The sequence below is a fragment of the Vulpes lagopus genome, chromosome 8, assembly GCF_018345385.1.
Source record: "Vulpes lagopus strain Blue_001 chromosome 8, ASM1834538v1, whole genome shotgun sequence".
In the NCBI taxonomy this organism is placed as follows: Eukaryota; Metazoa; Chordata; class Mammalia; order Carnivora; family Canidae; genus Vulpes; species Vulpes lagopus.
In genome coordinates this window covers 33576909-33596174 of record NC_054831.1, presented here as the reverse complement: position 1 = coordinate 33596174, position 19266 = coordinate 33576909, and the positions used below count along the sequence as shown (strand labels likewise).

The window sequence follows — 19266 nt, the reverse complement described above, 5'->3', positions numbered from 1 at the left end:
GTGGGTAGGATAAGGAGAAAAACATGTGCACAGGACCTCTGCTGGATGACTGCATGAGAAGTCTTATATGCTTAGAGTGGAAAGAGGGAGAAGGAAGTAAGAGAACTGGAAGAACATCAGGACCTGACTTACAGGGCCTGAGAGGTGTGTTTAGGGGTTTGATCTTGATGAAAGCCATATTAAATGAGATTGAAAGAGATAATGAATTGCAAGTGTTTAGAACAGAGCTGAACCTAATAATCTGGCCTGTTAATCTTATTAACTAAATATCTACTAAAACACTACTGGCATAGATACTCCCCCTTCTTTTCTAAACATGTACTTACATTTATTTATTTATTTATAAATATTTTTAACAATTGAGATAAAATTCACCTAACATAAAACTAACCATTTAAAATGTACAATTCAGGGGGATCCCTGGGTCGCTCAGTGGTTTAGCACCCACCTGCCTTTGGCCCATGGCATGATCTTGGAGTCCTGGGATCAAGTCCCACATCGGGCTCCATGCATGGAGCTTGCTTCTCCCTCTGCCTGTGTCTCTGCCTCTCTCTCTCTGTGTCTCTCATGAATAAATAAATAAAATCTTAAAAAAAATAAAATGTACAATTCAATGGCATTTAGTACATTCATCATGTTGTGTTACAATCACTTCTATCTAGTTCCAAAGCATTTCATTACTCCTAAAGGAGACCCCATATTCCTCAGCTGTCACTCCTCATTCTCTCCTTTTTCCCAAACCCTGGCCACCACAAATCTGCTTTCTGATTCTGTGGATTTACTAACTGTAAATATTTCATATAAGCAGAATTAAGTAATATGTGATGGTTGTGTCTGGCTTCTTACTTTTTGACAATGTTTTTTGATGTTCATTCAAGTTGTAGCGTGATTTAGTATTTCTTTTTTTTATGGCTGTAAAATATTCCATTCTGTGTATATACTACATTTTGTTTATCCATGTATAGGTTGATGGACACAATGGCCTTTTGGCTATTGTGAATAGTGCTACTATGAACATTCATGTAGTATTTGTTTGAATCCTACTGTATTCAGTTCTTTGGATATACTTGGGAGTGGAATTGCTGGCTCATATGACAATTCTGTTTAACTTTTTAAAGAACTGACAACAGTTTTTCACAGCAGCTGCACCATTTTACATTCCCATCAGCAATGTATGAGGATTTCAATTTCTCCACATCCTTGCCAACACTTGTTATTTTCAATTTAAAAAAAGATTATAGCCATCCTGGTGGGTAGGAAGTGGTAGCTCTTTGTAGTTTTGATTTGCATTTCCCAAATGATTGGTGATATTGAACATTTTCTCATGTGCTTGTTGGCCATTTGTATGTCTTTGGAGAAGTGTCTCTTCAGAATCTTTGCTCATTAAAAACTTTGGCTGTTTATCTTTCTTGTTATAGAGTTGTAAGAGTTTCTTATGTATTTTGGATATTAGATGCTCTTCATACGTATATGACTTTATAAATATTTTCTCTTATTTTGTAGGTTGTCTTTTCATTTTCTTGACAGCTTTTTGTTGCATAAAGTTTTTCATTTTGAAGAAGTGCAATTTGTATATTTTTTCTTTTGCTGATTGTACCTTGAGTGCTCTAAGAATCCACAGCCAAATCCAAGGTTATGAAGATTTTCTCCTGTGTTTTCTTCTAAGTGTTTTTATTTTTAGCTCTTATGTTTAGAACTTTGATCCATTTTGAGTTAACTTTTATATAATCTGTGAGGTAAGGGTTTAACTTGGATTTTTTACAGTTGGATATCCAGTTTTCCCAGCATTGTTAAGGAGACTATTTTTTCTGCATTGAAGGTCTTGTTGAAAATCAATTGATCAGGGATCCCTGGGTGGTGCAGCGGTTTGGTGCCTGCCTTTGGCCCAGGGCCCGATCCTGGGGACCCGGGATCGAATCCCACGTCGGGCTCCCGGTGCATGGAGCCTGCTTCTCCCTCTGCCTGTGTCTCTGCCTCTCTCTCTCTCTGTGACTATCATAAATAAATAAAAATAAAAAAAAATTAAAAAAGAAAATCAATTGATCATAGATGCATGAATGATATCCTCTTTTAAAATAAACTAACTGTAAGGAAATAAACCTGTAAAGTTAATTGGTATATAATTATATCGATTTGTTTCATAGGTCTATAAACTTTAAGGATAAGAATATTATTAGGGTTGAATATGTTGTGGTAAGTCAGAAAATAGTAAGGATGAAGCAGTGAGCCAAGCACTTTAACCTCCTCTGTATCCTTGGTTTGCTCACTTGTATAATGGAGGGTTTGGACTTAGATGAGCCCAGAACCTGTCCCAGCTCTCTAATGTGCTTTTCTTTAATAAATATTTACCGCCTGAGTTCTGGGTTAGGTGTTGCGCAAGGGGCTGAGGACACAGCTGTGAGTGAGACAGGTGAGGACTTTTGGCCACTTGGAAGAACAACACATGGTCTTTAGACTTTGTCTCTACAAAATAAAATATTATATCCCTAACCAAACTTGTCAGGTAAACAGATGAAAAAATAATGATTAGGGCTGCAGTCTGAAAACTTTGAACATGGAGTCGAGAAATCAGAGTGCTATCAACTACTGTGATTGAGTGCATGTGGTAGGATGAGGAGGGGCTGCAGGCTAATAGTAGAAAGCCTTGTATCCTATTGGACATGCCAGCAAAGCATGCCTCATGTTCTGATACTCATTTTTCTGTTGGCCTAGTAATTATCCTACTATACTTTGATTATACTCAGAACTAATCACGCAAGTTTCAGTTTTATAAAACACTTTAGGATGCATCTGTGGTGTCTTTCAGCTTTAAGGATTTCTTTACTATGTGCTAAATCATATCACTTATAGCCCAATGATTATCAACTAGAGAATATTCAGAAATATGAGGAGAATGTAATTTCTTGTCCTAATGACAGGTGGTGGTAAACTACTGTCATTTAGTGTGGGAAGGGATAAGGATGGTTAATGTCTTGCACAACAAAGAAATGTCCTGTACACAATACTAGCAGTGCCTCTGTTGAGAAGCATCCTGTAGCAAAGATACGTAACCACCCACAGGTGGTTTATGTTACATTATCATCTTTGATATCTGCTATATGGGGGAAGCAGGTAAGTTGTTTTCTCATTGACACATGATAGTATTTCACAGCCATTTTTTAGGAATCATTGGTTTGGAAGGACAGGAATATTTATTTTTTTAAAATTTTTTTTTTTGATAATCAAAAAATATTTTTTAATTAGTGAAAGATGACCCATTTACTGATTAAATCTAAAACTCATGAATTTTTGTATACCAAGTTCATAAGGAACATCTCATAAGAAAGAACAACCATAATGAAAATTTATTTTTAAATAATTATGGAATCTGTTCAGGGATATAGTGTGTGTACATGAATATTGTAATTTTTTTCTATTTAATCATCTTGTGATATATAAATCTATGCATTACAACAAGGTAATCAACATATGCTGGTTGGTTTTTCATTTTAAAGACAAGACCAAAATCAAAACCTTTGAACTTATTATACTTTTCAAATTGAAAGAATCAAATAGCTACAATTCTAAAATAGCATCAATAAATCCAGTATTTTTCTTGTAAGTATCAACAGGCTATAGTGAGACAAGGTAAAATATAAATACCCTACTCTGTACTTAATTTGAAGTGTTACCACTGAAATCAATTACAGATGTTTATTCTGAGATGCTACTATGAAGGTTGTAGACTCAAATGCTGATAATGGTAATCAAAATTAAATTTATGGGATACCCAGAAAACAGACTGGATTGAAACCTGTACAATTTTAAAATACTCATTAACAACAATTTTTGAAAGACATATAGAAAGCTATTGTTTTCATATAAATTGGGAGTTTTAAAATCATCTCCCTTTAGTGCTTCAACTGTCACATGGCCATAAACCAAAGATTAAATCATTTCAAATGATCACAAATACTATTTAGGCAAAAATTCTCATGTGTCAGTACTTTTAATGTTGTCTACATCAAATTATAGTAAAAAGATGACTATAAACAACATGCAGCCCCTCTATTTTCATGAACAGCACAACAGATTACCGTAAACCAAGTTTATATTCCACCATCAAGTGTGGTTCTCCCATTAGTTCACTTTGTGACGGGTCATTAAGAATATCTTCAAATCCAATAGTCTCATCATTACCCCTTAAAATATCCAATGAAAGGTTTGAGCTTGGAAGAAATGGAAGACGCTGAACCTGCTGCACTGCCTTGAATTCCATTTGTAATTTTAGTGGAGCAAACAGACCCTGGATGTTTCTTAGTGTAGAAAAAATCATTTTATCTTGGTTGAGCTGGAAATTTTTTTCTGATAATTCAAGAGGATGACTGGGCAAAACTTCATTTTTCACACAAGGTAGACCTTTTCGAAGAAGATCATGCTGTTTAAAAGGTCCACTTGCTGAAAGTTCAGTAACTGGAATACTGTCCTTCAGCTGAGATCCAAGTCCTCTGGCGTTCATCTTCACTTGCTCTGTGACAGGAATATTTATATTTTGACTGCAGAATTCCTGATTTAAGCCCATATCAAGTTAAAGGAGTGATTCTACTTGGAAAGAAATGGTATCAGCAAACTAAACATAAAACTTAAATGTTTCCTCTCTTTTAAAATCTGATGATAAAAAGCCAAATATGGAATTCTTCATGGAAATGGTTGAATTTTCATTGTAAAACTGTGTACTTTGGTCTGGCAAATATTTTGGGGAGGGATTAATTTCCTTTTACTAATGAAATATATAAAAACTTTTATAATTATTTGACTTTTGAAAAAGGCTACTATATCCTGTGGGGATGGGTGACTATGCCTATAGGGTAATTTTGATTTTTTATTTTTAGACAAATAAATCCATAACAGGGAAGAAGAGAATTATTACTAAATAATGTAATTTAGTTAGAACATCACAACAAAGCACAAAATACCTTTCCCAACCTAACCTCCTGAGTTCTTTATGCTGAATTTTCATTCTATGAGATCATTTTGGTCACTAGGTAAAAGCTTAATTTCCAGCTACTGTCCTTTATGTGTTATTTTTAATAAGAGAGAAATACATCACTTCTTTGACCGTCCTAAATTTCATTTCCTCCAGGTATAGAACTGAGAAGTTAACCAAATGTCTGGGGAACAAACACCTTAGTGAAACCAGTGTTTGCAGGATATGTCCAAAGAGCAAAGAGTGCATTGGTCTGGTCAGAAGGCTGCTTTAAGGAAATCAGAGAAGGTGATGGGAGGTCAAATTGTGTGCAGAAGGCTAGGGAGTTGGGACATCAACTTTTATAGGTAATGGATGTAGGTTTCCAAGTATATCGTAACAACAGGAGAAGGTTCATTTATTATTGTACATCATGGCTCTGGAAGTGAAGTAGGATCACAGCACGTCAGGCTTGAGTTGTGGTTGTGGCAGTAGGGACGTAAGGGAGGATGGCAGTGGAAAGAACCATTCCTTGGCCATTCTTGGTTCTTGGAGCAGTAGTGTCTCAGAACCTTGCCAGGTGCCTGCCAGGGGCCGAGTGCTGGTTCCTAAGAAGTACGTAATTCCCATGGTTTAGGTACAAGCCTGCATCACACTGCCATGGGTCAATTGGAAATCTGCTCCTTCAATGTTTTTACTTGCCAGGTCTGAAAAATATTCTGTCTTTCTAGTCTTACTTCATACCGCAACTCTTAACTTTTCTCATGGTTCACTCATATTCAGGTAATGTGCCTGCAGAACTGGGCCTGATGTCTTACTTTTTGTTTTAGTGTATCTGTATTTATCTTTACTTATTTGCCTGTTTTTTTTTTTCTTTTTGTGGTATGAATAGCTTTGAAGATATAATATGAGCAAAGAATGGGAAATATTATCACATATATTTGAGAGTCAAGCAAGGTTTACACATAATCTGTAATTATGTCTTTAGCTTCATCTGGTAACTAAATAGTATTTGATAAAGTAATTCATTAAAATACAAGAAGACTGAAATAAAGAGATCTTCATTGCATTCAATCTGGTTGTGGCAAGGACTACCAAGTGAGCAGCCGTATGCTTTGATCCCCCATGGTATCCAAGAAAGTTCAGGTATTGGCACAGCCCACGGGTCCTGTGGTGATGAGTGAAGCAGTGTTCTCAACTGTGCCCCAGATGCTGTGGGCTCCGTAAAATCACTAGGAAGATATTTCACAGTGATTTGTTATCTTGTGCCTTTAATTTCTGGACTTGAGTATGAAGTGTGCTGGGGCAGAATGTTAAATCTGTGGACTTTGATCTTAGCCACAAAATGTGGCCCTAGGTGAGTGTCAGTCTGAATTTCCACTTTACCTTTTTGATTTGGGGATTTTTTCCCTTCACACCAAACTGCAAATGGTATAGAAGTGATTTTTTTTCCGAGTTAATAGTTATCTTCTTTTTTGATGTCTTTAAGTCCGGAAGGCTGAGTTGAGCTGTGTTATGATTTTGAGTTAGGTCTAAGGTGTTATTGCTGGTGTGGACCTGATTTGTAAGGAGTGGGGTGAGGTGACATGTTTTCTCAGAGCCGTGTGGGAAGATGCAGTTGTTGTTGGTAGATAGCTGTGGCCTTTGACTTACTGATGAGCCAGATAATGGAAAAGTGTGTGGCCTACCATGACCCACTACTATATCCAGGGGCTGCCCTGGCATACCTGTCTCATATCTGAATAGAATATCATAAGAGAGAAGTAGGCTGTGCTTGGACAGGAGGTAGTAGGGATACAGCTGCAAGTGGGATTGTGTGCTTCAAGCTCTACAACAAAGCATGTGATGAAGAAGGGCTGATAAGCTGCTGTTGAAAGCTATGTTCTGTCCTCAAGCCTGGACAAGTCATTTTTCCTTCCAGAGTGCTTTTAGCACATAAGCCATCCCTGTAAAAAGTGTAGAAAGGGGAAACCCTGCCTAATTTAATTATCCTATTACCTATTTGTTGTGTTTACCTCCAGTTTTCTTTCATGTGTAATTTTTTATAGGGTAAATATAGCATATATGTGTGTGTGTATACACACATATTTCATATTTTGCTTATCTTAATCAACATCTAACACTTTTCTGTTTAGTAGAGTCTACAGTTTTTCTAGCGGCTGTGTAAAAATCTTTTGAGTGGATACGTTAACTAAATCAAGTATCATTTACCCATTACATAAAATCATTACTGATGGGGGAAGACTACTCTTTTTACTATGCTGTTTTGTTGTTTTCTGTGTATCTTGTAGTTATTTTGTCCCTTTTCCCTCTCTTGCTGTCTTCTTTTTTATTTCTTTGTTTTTGCTTTGATTCCTTTCTCATTTTCTTCCATTTATCTTCTATGTAGGTATTTTCTTTGTGGTTATTATGAGGATTACATAAAGTATAACAAGTTATTTTAAACCGTAACAACTTACTTCAATGTATACAAAAACTATTCCTTTACATGTCTCACCACTTTATGTTATCAGTGTCACAAATTATATATTTTTGTTTTTGTTTTTTGTTTGCAGTAACATAGTTTTACAGTTATAGTTATTTTTTATGTGAATTTCATCTTTTAAATTCTGTACCAAAATTAAAAATGATGTATGCACTCTCATTACATTCTGTATTGTCTATATATTCACCTTTACAAGAAAGCTTTATTATTTTCTTATGCATTCTTGCTTATGCATTCTAGCATTTCAACTTGAAGGATTACCTTTAGCAATTTGTAGTGATGAAATCCCTCAGCTTTTGTTTATCTGGGAAGGTCTTTACTTCTCCTTCATTTTTGAAGGACAATTTTGCCAGATACAGTATTTTTAGTTGTCAGCTTTTTCTTTCAGCACTTTGAACATATTGCCGCACTACATTGTAGGCTACGATATTTTTGCTGAGAAATCTGATAATTTTATGGGAGCTCCCTTGTATGTGATAAGTACTTTTCTCTTGCTGCTTTCAAGATTGTTTCTTTATCTTTGACTAGACAGTTTGATTATGTCTTAGTATAGGCCTCTTTGGGCTTATCCTTTTTGGAGTCTTTTGAGCTTTTTGAATTTAGATTTACATTTCTTCCCTCAGAATTGGGAAGTTTCTAGTCATTATTTCCTTATATAAGCTCTCTATCCCATTCTTGCTCTTTTCTTCTTCTGAGACTCTCATAATGTGCATATTGATTTACTTAATGGTATCCCATAATTCCTTTAGCTTTCTTCACTTTTCTTTGTTTGTTTTATTCCTCTAACTTAATAATTTCAAATGATTTGTCTTCAAGTTTGCTGATTCTTTCTTCTGATTGGTCAAGTCTGCTGCTGATCCACTCTAGTGGATTTTTTAAAATTCCGTTATTATATTCTTCAGCTCCAGAATTTGTTTCTGTCTCTTTGTTGGCATTTTTATTCTGTTCATGCATTGTTTTCCTAATTTTATTTAGTTGTCTGTGTTCTCTATTATAGGACACTGAGCTTCTTAAGATGGTTATTTTGAATTATTTGTAGGGTAATTCATAGATCTTTGTTTCTTTAGTGTTGGTTTCTGGCAATTTATTTTGTTCCTTTAATTTGTTCATATTTACCTGTTTCTTTTGTGCCTTGTTATTTTTTACTGTGATTTGTGCATTTGAAAAAACAGCCACCTCCCCAGTCTTTATGGACTGGGAAAGACTTTCACTAATCAGCCTGGCTAGAGATTCTGGGAGTCTTTCAGCCCTTTTCTGAGGATGTGCCTTCTCTTGGCATATAATTTCCCAATTAGAGAGGTTTATCATTTTTTTTTTTTTTATTTATTATCAAATTTTCAGGACCTTGTCATTTTTTGCTCCCTCTGGAGTCTGTGTGCAGTACTGCAGATTTTCTGGCACCGCAGGAAACCCTTGAACATCTTTTATTCTCAGTAGCCCCCAGGCATCCAAAGTATGCCAGTTCCCCATGTTTTTCTGAGTCAGATAAGACAGAAACCAGTCCCTCAGGCAGCTCTCTTCCACCTGGAATTTCAGATACATATTACATTTTTCTCTTTCCTTCCCAAGCCAGAAGATTTTTCTCCTGATTATACTGAGCTGGGTTAGCTTAGGGGAAGGGCTATTTCAGATGAAATGCAGTGGTTTTTCATATCTATTTCAATGCACTTGTTTTTGGCTTTGTGCTTGCTTGGGGTACTGCAACTTTCTAACTCATTTCTGGAGTTGCCATAAAGGGTTTTTGGACATATTCTGTTACCAAGTTTTTGTCTCTGTGGGAAAATGAGGTATGGGACTTTCTATTCTGTCATCTTGGTGATGTCACTCGGTAAGAGTTTTTATAACAAAAGAACCAGATCTTGAGAGCAGAGAGCATCCCATTCCACAGTATATTTGTCCACATTCATCTCTCTTTTTTTTCCCCAGGAGAGGCTCCTACAACAGTGGAATTCAATCAATCTAAATTAAATGTCATTTAGAAAACATTGATCTTATTGCCACTTCCAGTACTTTGCTTTTATAAGTGAAACTTGGTCATTCATTCTTATATATCATTTTCCCAAATTTTGGGTTACCTTTATAAGGGCACACTTATTAAAAACGGAATTCCTAGGTATAAGCCCATTTCTGGCTCTTAACATTTGGCTGAGTGGCAGTATAAATGCCCTTTACCCATTTAAGAAAGTACCCAATTAAGACTGTTTGATTTTAAGCTTGCCAATATTAGGTATGTTAACCTTTAAAATCCTTATTAAATTGATAAAGCAGATACTTCATTATCCAAATTTGTAATGATAAATGTGTCATCATTCTAACATTTGGCATTCTTTTTTTTTTTTTTTTACATTTGGCATTCTTAATTTAGTTTCTAATATTAATGTAAAACTGAGTAAGCAATCCTTTTTTTCTCTAAACTTAAACAAATAGAAGCTCAAATCTCTGTTTTAAAGGACACTGCAAAGCTCTTTTAGAAACATGGGGTTGACACTTTAATAAAAACTGAAGAGTTGATGCAATATTGAGTATATATTAGATATAGATATAAACCTAGATATCTATCAAAACCTACCTTTTTATTTTATTTATTTATTTATTTTTTAAGATTTTATTTATTTATTCATGAGAAACACAGAGAGAGAGGCAGAGACAGAGGCAGAGGGAGAAGCAGACTCCATGCAGGGAGCCCAATGTGGGACTCGATCCTCGGACCCCAGGATCACACCTTGGGCTGAAGGTAGGTGCTAAACCGCTGAGCCACCCAGATATCCCAGAAACCTACCTTTTTATGGACAGAAACTTAATTGTCCCTTATGCCTTAGAACTTGTAGGTTGTTAAATTAATGCCCAAAGTAAAAATAAGCAAGTGTCTAATATAAACATTTTCATTTTATGAAATCTGTTGAATGACTAAGAAAATAATTTTTTGATCTTATCACTCGAGATCATGATAAATCCATTTGAAAGTAGCCATGGTATGCATATTTAATGGTTGGAAAATAGTAAATACTTCTGCAGTTGTAATATTAGCCTCTGTTTTTTTTTCATTTTTCTAAAGAAAGTAGTCATTATTGATGGGTGGTCATTATTTCCCAAAACATTAGATACCATATACTATACAGAACACATGGAATCCTGTCTTTTTAAGAGGTATGTTATAAGGCATGTGAGGGAACCTGGGAATTTAGTATTAATAAAAAAATAAGGAATACCTGGGGCAAAATTCCATGCTAGTAGAAATCCAAGGGACCCCAGCATTCAGGAGAGAGTGCTGTGTAAGCATCCCAGGATTATTTGTTTGTTTTGCCTCCCCCTCTTGGGCTTCTTACTGCTTGCCTAGTGGCATAGGCACCCTGGGATTCATATCTGCTTACTTTGAACTGCCTTGGTTGTGTTTATTTTCATTTGAAAGTCAATATTCAAAGACTTGTTGCCCAGTATATCTGTTTGAACAACTGGGGGAAAAAAATCAAAAGGTTTCTTTCAAGTTGGTGACTTTCACCTTTTAGGAGTTAGGTTGTGCTGGGTCAGTCCCTATTGCCCAGGGGAAATCTTCCTATCATTCGGAAGCCCTGGTCATTAGCAAGCATTGAATTGCACATTTGTGTGAGGGAATGCATCTCAGATACTTGAGTAGCTGTTACTATTGTTTTGGCTGAGGAGGCAGCTACTGCCTGTTCCCTCTAATAATAAATGTTATGACTGAGGGTGGGAGAGGAAGACTGGCATGCCTTCTGCTTGCCCACTTTAGCATTTGCAGTGAGCATGGTACAGGTGACTCAGGATGAGGCAATGTGGCCTTCCTGGAGAATACCTTATAACCTTTTCAAGCTGAGAAAATATACACAAGCCTTCTCTGAATAAAGAATCTTTTCCTGATATTTATTAGTATGGTACACGGACTTGTCTTGGGCACTTTTATATTTTCTTGCTTTGCTTTCAGGTTCAAATGAACTTGAACTTACCTTGCCATGTAAGTTGGTAGATGGTAGGTGGAACTCTTCTTCCTCTAAGGATCCTGGGTGTCTCTCCAGGACTCTGAGCATTGCCAGAGCATGACCTATTTTTTTATATAAATTTATTTTTTATTGGTGTTCAATTTGCCAACATATAGAATAACACCCAGTGCTCATCCCATGAAGTGCCCTCCTCAGTGCCCATCACCCAGTCACCCCCACCCCCGCTCACCTCCCCTTCCACCATCCCTAGTTCATTTCCCAGAGTTATGAGTCGCTCATGTTCTGTCTCCCTTTCTGATATTTCCCACTCATTTTTTCTCCTTTCCCCTTTATTCCCTTTCACTATTTTTTATATTCCCCAAATGAATGAGACCATATAATGTTTGTCCTTCTCCGATTGACTTATTTCACTCAGCATAATATCCTCCAGTTCCATCCACATCGAAGCAAATGGTAGGTATTTGTCGTTTCTAATGGCTGAGTAATATTCCATTATATACATAAACCACGTCTTCTTTATCCATTCATCTTTCAATGGACACCAAGGCTCCTTCCACAGTTTGGCTATTGTGGACATTGCTGCTATAAACATCGGGGTGCAGGTGTCCCGGCGTTTCATTGCATCTGTATCTTTGGGGTAAATCCCCAGCAGTGCAATTGCTGGGTAGTAGGGCACATTTATTTTTAACTCTTTGAGGAACCTCCACAGAGTTTTCCGGAGTGGCTGCAACAGTTCACATTCCCACCAACAGTGCAGGAGGGTTCCCCTTTCTCCACATCCTCTCCAACATTTGTGGTTTCCTGCCTTGTTAATTGTCCCCATTCTCACTGGTGTGAGGTGGTATCTCATTGTGGTTTTGATTTGTATTTCCCTGATAGCAAGTGATGCGGAGCATTTTCTCATGCGCTTGTTGGCCATGTCTGTGTCTTCCTCTGTGAGATTTCTGTTCATGTCTTTTGCCCATTTCATGATTGGATTGTTTGTTTCTTTGCTGTTGAATTTAATAAGTTCTTTATAGATCTTGGAAACTAGCCCCTTATCTGATAGGTCATTTGCAAATATCTTCTCCCATTCTGTAGGTTGTCTTTGAGTTTTGTTGACTGTATCTTTTGCTGTGCAAAAGCTTCTTATCTTGATGAAGTCCCAATAGTTCATTTTTGCTTTTGTTTCTCTTGCCTTCATGGATGTATCTTGCAAGAAGTTACTGTGGCTGAGTTCAAAAAGGGTGTTGCCTGTGTTCTCCTCTAGGATTTTGATGGAATCTTGTCTCACATTTAGATCTTTCATCCATTTTGAGTTTATCTTTGTGTGTGGTATAAGAGAGTGGTCTAATTTCATTCTTCTGCATGTGGATGTCCAATTTTCCCAGCACCATTTATTGAAGAGACTGTATTTTTTTCCAGTGGATAGTCTTTCCTCCTGTGTCGAATATTAGTTGACCATAAAGTTGAGGGTCAACTTCTGGATTCTCTATTCTGTTCCATTGATCTATGTGTCTGTTTTTGTGCCAGTACCACACTGTCTTGATGACCACAGCTTTGTAGTACAACCTGAAATCTGGCATTGTGATGCCCCCAGCTATGGTTTTCTTTTTTAATATTCCCCTGGCTATTGGGGGTCTTTTCTGATTCCACACAAATCTTAAAATAATTTGTTCCAACTCTCTGAAGAAAGTCCATGGTATTTTGATAGGGATTGCATTAAACATGTAAATTGTCCTGGGTAACATTGACATTTTCACAATATTAATTCTGCCAATCCATGAGCATGGAATATTTTTCCATCTCTTTGTGTCTTCCTCAATTTCTTTCAGAAGCGTTCTGTAGTTTCTAGGGTATAGATCCTAGGTAACTCTTTGGTTAGGTTTATTCCTAGGTATCTTATGCTTTCGGGTGCAATTGTAAATGAGATTGACTCCTTAATTTCTCTTTCTTCAGTTTAATGGTTAGTGTATAGAAATGCCACTGATTTCTGGGCATTGATTCTGTATCCTGCCACACTGCCGAATTGCTATATGAGTTCTAGCAATCTTGGGGTGGAGTCTTTTGGGTTTTCTATGTAGAGTATCATGTCATCTGTGAACAGGGAGACTTTGACTTCTTCTTTGCCAATTTGAATGCCTTTTATTTCTTTTTGTTGTCTGATTGCAGAGCAAGACCTATAATATTGAGTGACCCTCCCTACTCCTCATGTACCCAGGGCTTTCTAAGGCCGTCATGGCTCTTTTTTCCTTTTGACCAATGACCCACTGCTAATGATAAGTATTGTGTATTGATCCCTTATCATTTACTAGATCTTGTGTCTTACACTTTACACATAATCCCATTCAGTCTTTACAAGTGGGTTCTATTATTTATTCTGTACCTCTCTCTCCTACTCGCCCATTTATTGTAATCTCCATACCTTGAGGATATTTTTGGCTGTTTCATTTACTGCTGTATCCCCAGCATCTAAAACAGTGGCCAGCTTATGGTAGGAACTTAATATTAACATTTATTGATGACTCATTGGATTATCTAGTTACAAATGAGACATTAAAAACCTGACCCAAGATCCCACAGATAGTAAGTAATAAGGATGCATTTGTATTCAGGTTCCTCATATTATTATGTTCTCCTGCCCCTTCCAGGCAAAGGGAGGACAGGAGAAAGGGAGTGCAGCAGGGCCTGGGAATAGGGTAAGAGCCTTTCCCCAGCAGTTCCAAGCCTCCTCTCCCTACTTGTCTGGGTCTCTGCCCCTTCCCCACTCCCTTAGGCCAGCACTGGCCATCCTGCGGGCCAAACAAAGCTCTCTACTTTCCATTCTTGGAAGGAGATACCATGAGATGACTTTGCTGCCTGCTGCCCTCTTTTCTTGTGGGCATCAGAGAAGCAATGGGTGGGCTCCAGGGCCAGGGAAGGCACTAAATATCTGACTAACTGTGCGTAGGTTGACACACTTGGCTGTTAGAAGCCGGAGAAGACAGACCAGGAGTTGGAGTTGTCATGACCCTGAGGCAAGATGGCCTTATCCCTGGTCCTTTGGACACTGAATAAGAAAATCCCAAAGTTGAGAAAAACAAGATTGCCAATCTGCTCCTTCCCTCTACTGAAAGTAAAGAAGGCCGGGGCAAGCCTAAGTAGGCAGCTGGTGGGTGAGGGGGGAAAGCCAGGAAAGGATTTTTCCAGAAAACCTCTCTGGGTTGGAGTATTGGTTGTGAATGACGTGAGAGGGGAGAAGAGGGTTTCATATGTCCCCAGTGGGCACAGCTGAACCACAGGTCTACCTGTCTAAGCAGCATGGAGGCCCAGCAGCCTGGGGGTCCTGCATTGAGGGGCTGGGAGCCCTTTATTTCTTCCCAGGTTTTTTTGCTCATTCTTTCCTTAAGCTGACTCTTGAAATATTTTGTCTGCTTGTGGTAAAATATTACTATTGACAGTCAGTTACATGATTGGAATTCTATGCAGTAATTATTTACATTGTCAGATATGGGCTGGGCTAGCTTTTGTTAAGTCTTTGATTGTAACACAAAGCTTCGTGTGTTTCTAGCTTTATTAATTTGTCACTTGTGGAGTATAGCCCTCTCTTCCTAACTTGGAAATCAGAGGGAAGACCACATCCTATCTCCTGTGCAACCTGAGGCAGGGCAGCAGGCAGGTGGGCACTGTGAGGTGCCTGCTGCTGGAATCAGTGCTGGCCTGGAAGCCTGCTCTGAGATAAGATACTATGAGAGCTAAAAGTATAAGAAAATATTAAAAATATAATGTCACTACCTTAAAATTTCTTCCTACTGCTGTGCCCTTAAATGGAGCAATTTTCAGTAGCTGTTAAGTCCAGATCTAACTGCTATTCTTTGTGGAATTAAGAACCATGTTGGTAGGTGCGCATGCTCTTCTGTTTGTACTCAGATATTTTTATTATATGTATACTCTCCCTCCAACCTCTAAGTAGGGAATCCCTTTCTTTAGGGATTAAGAGATGCAAACTGATGCCTAATGGGTAATCCACAACTAAATTATCCTGTTATTTAGATCCAATTGGTACTTTCCTGAGATGTTCCTGAAATGTTATAATAGGTGAGAATCATTGTTTTATTATATAAACAATGATTAAAATGAGAAACAAAAAAGGAGTTATCTTGAGTCTGACTATCCTCATGAATTACCTTTTTTTCAACCTGTTTTCTTTTGATCCTTACAAAATTTTATGTGAAATTTTATATTGCACTTCCCTGTCCCCACCTTGACCAAGGGGCCTTGTTCTTCATTACATTTGCTCTTCTGTAATAGAGCCCACATTATTTTTGATGGCTGGGAAGCTGGGTTGTGTGGGCCACTTGGGGAGAGACCTTGGAACTGGGCCTGGTCCCTGGGCCACATGGTCCCATACCCGCTGTCACAGGCTGGGTTTTGTGAGCTAACCTGAACTGCAGTTCTTCTAGGGTAGGGATAGTTCAGAGGCCTCAGGCTGGTACCCAAAGGCTGAATCTGGCCATCTACAGTTTTAAAAATATTTTTTTTTTTTGTTTGAATGACTCACTCATGTTTAAAAGGTAGGAAATTTCCTCATAAAATGTAGATTTCTACCAGTTCTTCAGAATCCTATTACCTGCTAAGATGCCTCCCTTCCCTTCCAACAACACACAGTCCACATATGGTACTGGCTCTTCAGGAACTAGGAGACTCAGAAAGCATTACATTAGTTTCCCATGGAAGAACTTTAGCTTCTCTCTCCTGAGAGTCTGCCTTAGTGATCCCTTGTCATGACCTGGGGGACCCTCACTCTATCCCCAGCCCAATCAGAATTCTTTTTCAGAGGTGAAAGCAGTGGTAGGAGAAAAAGCCACCACCCTCACTAGCTACCCTCTTGTCCCTACTAAGATATCACAGGAAGTTTAGAAAACAAGTTTGCTCATCTATAACATGGAGATAATAATAGAAACTACCTGATAAGGCTCTAGTGATTTGGAAATGGGCTCATACAAGTAAAGTGCTTAAAAAATACCTTGCATGTACTGTTAGCTATGGTTGTCATTATTATTGATGGGGTTGGAGGGAAGGAACATCTATAAATTTAGTTTCCTATATAAGCATTACTGTCAGTTTGGATTTCTTTTGTTTCCCATGTACATGTTTTATTTTAGTACATAGTTGTCATTACAGTGGACATGGAGGTTGAGTAACTTGCCCAGAATTACTTAGCATTTCATGGGGGAATGGGAGTCACACTGGTTTCTGTGACTTCCGGTTCAGTTTTTTGTTTAATTATAAGCTGTTTTGTGCTGTGAAGCTGTATTTATCTGGCCTTTAGGTCACTTGTGGATATACTTAGTGAATATATGGGGTATTTAAAAGTCAGGTATCCCCTAACCTGTAGATGTGGTCCAGCCTTAAAATGTCCATGAAAGACTACTAATAAAATTACTGTGCTCCTCTATATAAGCTATTGCATTATTGGTGTATCTCACTAAAAACAAGAACAAATTGAATGTCAGAAGCACTTTCAATCTTTCTAGTTGACTAAAGAGTTGTATCTAGGGACTTCCCAGTCAGAAAGCATTATCAAGGTTGCTTTGAAAAAGATAAAGAAGTCTTCTCTTCTCTTCTCTTCTCTCTCTTTTCTCTTTTGAGAGAGAGAGAGAGAGAGAGAGAGAGAGAGAGAGAGAGAAACAGCATGAGCTGACAGTGCAGGAAAGCAGGGGGAGAGAGAGAATCTTAAGCAGGCTCCACACCCAGCATGGAGCCAGCTGCAGGGCTCCATCTCATATCCCTGAGATCATGACCTGAGCCAAAACCAAGAATCAGATGCTTAACAAACTGAACCACCCAGCTGCCACAGGTGAAGAGGTTTTCTTTCCAGGCTGTGGTGAAGGTGGCTGTGTGCAGGATATTTTTGTCCTGAAGGAGTATTTTTATATTCTTGAAAGTTGTAAAGGCTTTTCTAAGCATGAAATGGAATCTAAAGTGAAAGTGACAAATCTCCTTTAGATTAAAATACTTCTGTGAGGTACATACAGTGAACAAAATCAGCACATGGCCGTAAAAAAATTTTTTTTAAAAAGCTAATATACAAAGAACTATAAATCAAGAAAGATGCAAGAAACCTTGTGGTAGAATGATCAACTATGAATTGTCAATTTACACACAAAAATATATACAAAGGCAAATAAATACAAAGGGGGGGGCGGGGCAAGATGGCAGAGGAGTAGGGTCCCCAAGTCACCTGTCCCCACAAACTTATCTAGATAACTTTCAAATCATCCTGAAAACCTATGAATTCGACCTGAGATTTAAAGAGAGAACAGCTGGGATGCTACAGAGAGAAGAGTTTGCGCTTCTAACAAGTACAACTCGTTTTTAGCCACTCTGCACTGAGCAAAATGACTAGAAAGAAGAACTTATCACAAAATAAAGAATCAGAAACAGTACCCTATGCCACAGAGTTACAGAATTTGGATTACAATTCGATGTCAGAAAGCCAATTCAGAAGCACAATTACAAAGCTACCGGAAGCTCTGGAAAAAAGCATAAAGGATTCAAGAGACTCCGTGACTGCAGAATATAGATCTAATCAGGCCAAAATTAAAAATCAATTAAATGAAATGCAATACAAACTGGAGGTCCTAACGACGAGGGTTAACATAGAAGACAAGTTGATGGCAAGGAAGGAAGCTGAGGAAAAAAGAAAAACAATTAAAAGACCATGAGGAAAGTTTAAGGGAAATAAATGACAGTCTCGGAAGGAAGAATTCTATGTTTAATTGGGGTTCCAGAGGGCGCTGAAACTGACAGAGGACCAAAAAGTATATTTGAACAAATCATAGCTGAAAACTTCCCTAATTTGGGGAAGGAAACAGGCATTCAGATCCAGGAGATAGAGAGATCTCCCCTAAAATCAATAAAAACCATTCAACACCTCGACATTTAATTGTGAAACTTGCAAATTCCAAAGATAAAGAAAAAATCCTTAAAGCAGCAAGAGACAAGAGATCCCTAACTTATATGGGGAGAAATATTAGATTAACAGCAGACCTGTCCACAGAGACCTGGCAGGCTAGAAAGTGCTGGCAGGATATATTCAGGTCCTAAATGAGAAGAACATGCAGCCAAGAATACTTTATCCAGCAAGGCTCTCATTCAGAATAGAAGGAGAGATAAAGAGCTTCCAAGATAGGCAGAAACTGAAAGAGTATGTGACCTCCAAACCAGCTCTACAAGAAATATTAATGGGGACTCTGTAAAAGAAAGAGGTTGCCCAAAGAAATAATCCACTAAAACAGGGACTGAATATGTATTATGATGGGACTGAATATGTATTATGATGACACTAAATTCATATCTTTCAGTAGTAACTCTGAATGTGAATGGGCTTAATGATCCCATCAAAAGATGCAGGGTTTCAGACTGGATAAAAAAGCAAGACCCATCTATTTTCTGTCTACAAGAGACTCATTTTAGACCTAAGGACAGCTACAAGCTGAAATGAAAGATTGGAGAACCATTGGTCATTCAAACGGTCCTCAAAAGAAAGCAGGGTTAGCAATCCTCATATCAGATAAATTAAAGTTTATCCCAAAGACTGTAGTAAGAGATGAAGAGAGACTATATCATACTTAAAGGATCTATCCAACAAGAGGACCTAAAAATCATGAATATTTATGCCCCTAGTGTGGGAGCTGCCAAGTATATCAATCAATTAATAACCAAAGTAAAGACATACTTAGATAATACTACACTAATACTGGGAGACTTCAACACGGCACTTTCTGCAAATGACAGATCATCTAGGCACAGTATCTCCAAAGAAACGAGCTTTAAATGATGCACTGGATCAGAGGGGTTTCACAGATATTTACAGAACTTTACATCCAAACACAACTGAATACACATTATTCTCAAGT

At 37.8% G+C, this 19266-nt stretch overlaps 2 protein-coding genes across 2 annotated transcripts in view; one reads left to right on the top strand and one right to left on the bottom strand.

The window, feature by feature from the left end:
• CRYL1 (crystallin lambda 1) overlaps window positions 1-19266 on the top strand; it is a 138319-nt gene that overhangs the window by 50594 nt on the left and 68459 nt on the right. The gene's annotated exons all lie outside the window — the stretch shown is intronic.
• On the bottom strand, window positions 3319-5216 carry LOC121496633 (proteasome maturation protein-like). Its single transcript, XM_041765107.1, has one exon. It carries the CDS (start codon window positions 4559-4561, stop codon window positions 4073-4075), a length of 489 nt encoding a protein of 162 aa, XP_041621041.1. The 5' UTR covers window positions 4562-5216; the 3' UTR covers window positions 3319-4072.

Excerpts from the sequence above, each read along its gene's own strand:
- LOC121496633 (XM_041765107.1), bottom strand. The coding sequence starts at position 4,561 with ATGGGCTTAAATCAGGAATTCTGCAGTCAAAATATAAATATTCCTGTC.